Here is a 7,371-nt window from a genome sequence, read left to right as displayed (position 1 = left end):
TATGGGGTTTTTATGACTGACAGCTGTCACACACTAAAAGACGCATTTTTTGTAAAATCTAGTTTTTGCATCGCCATATTTTGAGAGCTATAATTTTTCCAGATTTTGGCAGACAGTCATGTGACGGCTCGTTTTTTGCGGGATGACTTGACGTTGTTATTGGTGCCATTTTCAGGCACGTGACATTTTTTGATCGCTTTCTATTCCGATTTTTGGGAGGCAGAATAAACAAAAACCAACAATTCAGGAATTGTTTTTTTTTTTTTTTTTTTTTTATTCTGTTCCGCGTGTGGTAAAATTGATGAGGTAGCTTTATTCTTCGGGTCAGTACGTTTACAGCGGTACCACATTTGTATCATTTTTCTATGTTTTGGCGCTTATACACAATAAAAGCTATTTTATAGAAAAAAATATTTTTTAGTATCGCTTTATTTTGAGAGCTATAACTTTTTTATTTTTCGACTGATGGAGCTGTATGGCGGCTTGTTTTTTGCGGGACGAGATGACGTTTTCAGCGGTATCATTTTTATTTATATGCGTCTTTTTGATCGCGTGTTATTCCACTTTTTATTTGGCGGTATGGTGATAAAGCATTGTTTTTTGCTTCGTTTTTTTTTTTTACCGTGTTCACTGAAGGGGTTAACTAGTGGGACAGTTTTATAGGTCAGGTTTTTCCGGACGCGGCGATACCAAATATGTGTACTTTTATTGTTTTTTTTTTATTTTTTTTATAATAATATTTATTGATGGGTACATTATATTTTTATTTTTGGTGTATTATATTTTTTATTTTTTTATAATATTTTTGCACATTTTTTTTTTTTTTTTCCACTTTCACACAGTTTATACACTTTATTACTTTGTCCCACTCTGGGACTTTCACTTTTTTTTTTCTGATCGCCTGCATGGCACAGGAATGGAGCACCATCCCTATGCCATGAAGGCTGTCAGAAGTGCACAGTGTGAAGATTGCTTGGAGATGCACTGCGCATGTCCAAGCAATCTTCCTGCTCTCTGGTGACCCGGATGTTGTCATGACGACATCGGGTCGTCATGGCAACACCCGGGAAGCCTTTGCAGACTGCGCTGGAAGCCGGAAGAGGAGGTGAGTATCGCCGATCACCTCCCCTTGCCCCCGCAATGCTGCGATCGACTTCGATCGCAGCATCGCGGGGGTTAATGTGCTGGGAGCGGTGCAGGACCGCTCCCTGCACATAGTACCGGGTGTCAGCTGTGACAATCAGCTGACACCTGGCGGCGATCGCGCCCGCACAGCCTGTGTGCGCGCGCGATCGCGATGACGTACTAATACGGGTCTGGCTCTTAAGTCCCAGGGCACAGACGAGTATTAGTACGTCAGATGTTATTAAGGGGTTAAGGGGTTAAAGTTGTCCACTACTTAGGATAGGGCATCAATATTTGATCGACCGGGGTCCGACACCTGGCACCCCTGCCGATCAGCTGTTATTGGTGCCGGCGGCCGCCGGCCGGAAAGGCTTACCGTACTTGCGGTGCTTGGCCGTCTAGTTGTAGTGGCCACCGTGGGGTACTGCACATCCGCCTCCTATTCAATTCAATGGGAGGCGGATGCGTAGTACCCAGACCCGACCACTACAAGACGGCCAAGCTCTGCAAGTAAGTACTTCCGGCCAGCGGCCGCCGGCACCAGTAACAGCTGATCTGCGCCGGGGCTGTGGACTCTGACTCCCTCATACATGGCTCATGTTTAAGTGATAAATTTACTGTAGCACAGAGTAATCTCAGCTAAGAGTCTAGACCCTTAGATCAGGAATAGGACAGACATTTATAGGACATTTCATAACTTTCCCAAATTCTTCTGAAAAAATATTCCCCACAAACTGCATTGAATTACTGTACCCAATTTATTATATATTTTAGGAGTTGGAGTCGGTCCATTTTATACCGACTCCACAAAAATGGGCTCCGACTCCGAAGCCCTGAATTCTGTGGGGGTGCCGGGTGCCGGACGATCCTACGGATAGGGCTTCAATGGAACAACTTCTTATGATCTGCGGACTATATATTGTTTATAGGGAACATTTTGCTTCCACTATTGTTTATGGGAGACACTGACTTGTTATTATTAAGGGGCTCTTTATGGATGTTCTATCATTGTATACATACATACAAAGCAGCTAAGCCTCAGTCTTAATCATATGGGATATATTAATAATTGGCACAATGTGTACATATTAAAAAAAAACCTAATGCTTATGCATTTCGCCTAGAAAAACCCTAAATCATAGCTATGCTTAAGGGCTTCTTTACCTGAAACGCGTGAGCATTATGATTTTTTTAATATGTGCACATTTAATCAGAAATATTAAAGGCTGGGGCTTAGCTGCTTTCCTGGGTGCTGGAGAACACCCCCTATAGTGCTATCACTGTTAGTGGATACATCCAGGCTAGGTTCACTGCTGTACCCGGTGTCCGCACTGTAGCGCTCCAAAGCGGGGATTTGTGCAGATGATGATCAGTCCTGGCCATAACTCCCCATACTTTGTGTTTACTTGTCAGCTCCCAATAAAGCTGATTGAAATACCCTGACGTGTCCACAATGTCATTTGCTAATAAAGTTTGTTGGAGGAAATAACACGTAGTCCATACGCGTGCTCGCGAGACTTGATCAGCGGGTTTCGATGAGTAGGCGTGTCAAGCAGGAGGTGGGCGGGCCCTTCGCCGGGTAACGGCCGTCGGTCGGTCGGTTTTTCTACTCTCGTGAGCAGTAAGGGACCCGTTGACGGGTAGTTTGCCCGGCAAGAGGAGGGGAGGGCAGCCATGGCTGGGCAGCAGTTCCAGTATGACGACAGTGGTAACACGTTCCTGTACTTCCTGACCTCGTTCGTAGGGCTGATTGTCATCCCGTCCACATACTACCTGTGGCCCCGTGGCCAGAACTCAGGTGAGTGCTATGAGAAGTAATACCGGGGATGTCCTCACATCACTCTGCTGCTGGGACACGTCATTGGTGTGGATAGTGATGTCATCTGCTGGGCATAAAGCACCTCCATACTGTGATCGGTGTATGTACGCTCCTCTCCTCATACTGTGATCGGTGGATGTACGCTCCTCTCCTCATACTGTGATCGGTGTATGTACGCTCCTCTCCTCATACTGTGATCGGTGTATGTACGCTCCTCTCCTCATACTGTGATCGGTGTATGTACGCTCCTCTCCTCATACTGTGATCGGTGGATGTACGCTCCTCTCCTCATACTGTGATCGGTGTATGTACGCTCCTCTCCTCATACTGTGATCGGTGTATGTACGCTCCTCTCCTCATACTGTGATCGGTGGATGTACGCTCCTCTCCTCATACTGTGATCGGTGGATGTACGCTCCTCTCCTCATACTGTGATCGGTGGATGTACGCTCCTCTCCTCATACTGTGATCGGTGGATGTACGCTCCTCTCCTCATACTGTGATCGGTGGATGTACGCTCCTCTCCTCATACTGTGATCGGTGGATGTACGCTCCTCTCCTCATACTGTGATCGGTGGATGTACGCTCCTCTCCTCATACTGTGATCGGTGGATGTACGCTCCTCTCCTCATACTGTGATCGGTGGATGTACGCTCCTCTCCTCATACTGTGATCGGTGGATGTACGCTCCTCTCCTCATACTGTGAATGGTGGATGTACGCTCCTCTCCTCATACTGTGATCGGTGTATGTACGCTCCTCTCCTCATACTGTGATCGGTGTATGTACGCTCCTCTCCTCATACTGTGATCGGTGTATGTACGCTCCTCTCCTCATACTGTGATCGGTGTATGTACGCTCCTCTCCTCATACTGTGATCGGTGTATGTACGCTCCTCTCCTCCATACTGTGATCGGTGTATGTACGCTCCTCTCCTCCATACTGTGATCGGTGTATGTACGCTCCTCTCCTCCATACTGTGATCGGTGTATGTACGCTCCTCTCCTCCATACTGTGATCGGTGTATGTACGCTCCTCTCCTCCATACTGTGATCGGTGTATGTACGCTCCTCTCCTCCATACTGTGATCGGTGTATGTACGCTCCTCTCCTCCATACTGTGATCGGTGTATGTACGCTCCTCTCCCCCGGACTGTGATCGGTGTATGTACGCTCCTCTCCTCCATACTGTGATCGGTGTATGTACGCTCCTCTCCTCATACTGTGATCGGTGTATGTACGCTCCTCTCCTCATACTGTGATCGGTGTATGCACGCTCCTCTCCTCATACTGTGATCGGTGTATGTACGCTCCTCTCCTCATACTGTGATCGGTGTATGCACGCTCCTCTCCCCCGGACTGTGATCGGTGTATGCACGCTCCTCTCCCCCGAACTGTGATCGGTGTATGTACGCCCCTCTACCCCGGACTGTGATCGGTGTATGCACGCCCCTCTACCCCGGACTGTGATCGGTGTATGCACGCCCCTCTACCCCGGACTGTGATCGGTGTATGCACGCCCCTCTACCCCGGACTGTGATCGGTGTATGCACGCCCCTCTACCCCGGACTGTGATCGGTGTATGCACGCCCCTCTACCCCGGACTGTGATCGGTGTATGCACGCCCCTCTACCCCGGACTGTGACCGGTGTATGCACGCCCCTCTACCCCGGACTGTGACCGGTGTATGCACTCTCCTCTCCGCCGGACTGTGACCGGTGTATGCACGCTCCTCTCCGCCGGACTGTGACCGGTGTATGTACGCCCCTCTCCCCCGGACTGTGATCGGTGGATGCACGCCCCTCTCCCCCGGACTGTGACCGGTGGATGCACGCCCCTCTCCCCCGGACTGTGACCGGTGGATGCACGCCCCTCTCCCCCGGACTGTGACCGGTGGATGCACGCCCCTCTCCCCCGGACTGTGACCGGTGGATGCACGCCCCTCTCCCCCGGACTGTGACCGGTGGATGCACGCCCCTCTCCCCCGGACTGTGACCGGTGGATGCACGCCCCTCTCCCCCGGACTGTGACCGGTGGATGCACGCCCCTCTCCCCCGGACTGTGACCGGTGGATGCACGCCCCTCTCCCCCGGACTGTGACCGGTGGATGCACGCCCCTCTCCCCCGGACTGTGACCGGTGGATGCACGCCCCTCTCCCCCGGACTGTGACCGGTGGATGCACGCCCCTCTCCCCCGGACTGTGACCGGTGGATGCACGCCCCTCTCCCCCGGACTGTGACCGGTGGATGCACGCCCCTCTCCCCCGGACTGTGACCGGTGGATGCACGCCCCTCTCCCCCGGACTGTGACCGGTGGATGCACGCCCCTCTCCCCCGGACTGTGACCGGTGGATGCACGCCCCTCTCCCCCGGACTGCGATCATTGAAGGAAATAATTATTTGATCCCTTGCTGTTTTTGTTATTTTACCCACTGACAAAAACATGAACAGTTTATAATTTTAAGGGTAGGTTAATTTTAACATTTAGGCTGAGTTCACACGATGCGTTTTTCATGCGTTTCCGCGGCGTTTTTGCAGTTGCGTAAACGCCGCGGAAACGCATGAAAAACGCATGGTAGAAGGGCAGCAATGTTCCCCAATGGAAATCCGCATGTGCTGTGCCCATGATGCGGATTTTTCCGCAGCGTAAACGCTGCGGTCAAAAATCCGCAGCATGTCAATTAATTTTGCGGAAACGCTCTTTTGCCGCCATTGACTTGCATTAGACCGCATGGAATCCGCATCACTGTATATGTTGATGCGCTTTTCATGCGGTCTAATGTGCGGATGGTACCCGGGTGTGGAGGAGAGGACTCTCATCCAGACCCAGGTACCATTAAAAAAAAAATAAAATAAAAAATATATATATTCTCACCTTCTGACGGCCCGCGCTGCGTCCTGCCGGCTTCCCGCGCACTTCGCAGTTGAATGAAGGACCTTCGCTGACGTCAGAGTCATGTGACGGGTCACGTGACGCTGACGTCGGAAGGTCCTACAGTCTTCACTGCCGGCAGCCGGGACCGATGAAGCAGGACACCGGGGGCCATCAGATGGTAACGTATAGATTTATTTTTTATTTTTTGACATCACACACTATATAAATCCATGCCGGTTGCATGGATTTATATAGTGTGAAGTTGACAAGCACTTTCCAAGTGATGCTAAAATCGCTTGGGAAGCGCTTGTCAACCCGCATGCGTAAATGAAAGTGAAGACCGCTTCATTTCCGCATGTCCCTGGCAGGAAACCGCATGTACAATCCGCATGCGTTTTTTCCTGCCAGAGAGATGTAGAAACGCTCAGGAAAAAATCCTGAGCATTTCTGCATCGTGTGCACATACCCTGAGAGATAGAATATCCCCCAAAAAATCAAGAAAATCACATTGGATAAAATTTTTTGCACTTTGCAGTGAGAAATAAGTATTTGATCCCCTACAAACCATTATAAGTTCTGGCTCCTACAGACCAGTTAGACGCTCCTAATCAACTCGTTACCTGCATTAAAGACAGCTGTCTTACATAGTCACCTGTATAAAAGACTCCTGTCCACAGACTCAATTAATCAGCCAGACTCTAACCTCTACAACATGGGCAAGACCAAAGAGCTTTCTAAGGATGTCAGGGACAAGATCATAGACCTGCATAAAGCTGGAATGGGCTACAAAGCCATAAGTAAGGCGCTGGGTGAGAAGGAGACAACTGTTGGTGCAATACTAAGAAAATGGAAGAAATACAAAATGACTTTCAATCGACATCGATCTGGGGCACCATGCAATATCTCACTTCGTGGGGTATCCTTGATCATGAGGAAGGTGAGAGATCTGCCTAAAACTACACGGGGTGAACCTGTTAATGATCTCAAGGCAGCTGGGACCACAGTCCCCAAGAAAACTATTGGCAACACATTGCGCCTTAAAGGTTTAAAATCGTGCAGTGTCAGTGTGCGTCTGCTCCTCTCCCCCGGGCTGTGTGTCAGTGTGCGTCTGCTCCTCTCCCCCGGACTGTGTGTCAGTGTGCGTCTGCTCCTCTCCCCCGGACTGTGTGTCACTGTGCGTCTGCTCCTCTCCTCCGGACTGTGGGTCACTGTGCGTCTGCTCCTCTCCTCCGGACTGTGGGTCACTGTGCGTCTGCTCCTCTCCTCTGGACTGTGTGTCAGTGTGCGTCTGCTCCTCTCCCCCGGACTGTGTGTCAGTGTGCGTCTGCTCCTCTCCTCCGGACTGTGTGTCAGTGTGCGTCTGCTCCTCTCCTCCGGACTGTGGGTCACTGTGCGTCTGCTCCTCTCCTCTCCTCCGGACTGTGGGTCACTGTGCGTCTGCTCCTCTCCTCTCCTCTGGACTGTGGGTCACTGTGCGTCTGCTCCTCTCCTCCGGACTGTGGGTCACTGTGCGTCTGCTCCTCTCCTCTCCTCCGGACTGTGGGTCACTGTGCG

At 50.6% G+C, this 7,371-nt stretch overlaps 1 protein-coding gene across 1 annotated transcript in view; it reads left to right on the top strand.

The window, feature by feature from the left end:
• Window positions 1-2,635: 2,635 nt before the first annotated feature.
• The window catches only part of SEC63 (SEC63 homolog, protein translocation regulator), an 85,390-nt gene continuing 80,654 nt past the window's right edge, over window positions 2,636-7,371 (top strand). The window contains exon 1 of the mRNA XM_073675806.1: window positions 2,636-2,923. Coding sequence (XP_073531907.1) covers window positions 2,800-2,923 — 124 coding nt within the window. The 5' untranslated portion in view covers window positions 2,636-2,799. The remainder of the gene's footprint in view (window positions 2,924-7,371) is intronic.

Source organism: Phyllobates terribilis, unplaced genomic scaffold (assembly GCF_046119375.1).
Source record: "Phyllobates terribilis strain yellow unplaced genomic scaffold, ASM4611937v1 Scaffold_3__8_contigs__length_932513732, whole genome shotgun sequence".
NCBI classification, from domain to species: Eukaryota; Metazoa; Chordata; class Amphibia; order Anura; family Dendrobatidae; genus Phyllobates; species Phyllobates terribilis.
Note: the sequence above shows the minus strand (reverse complement) of the source record. Positions and strands in the feature narration are given on the sequence as shown.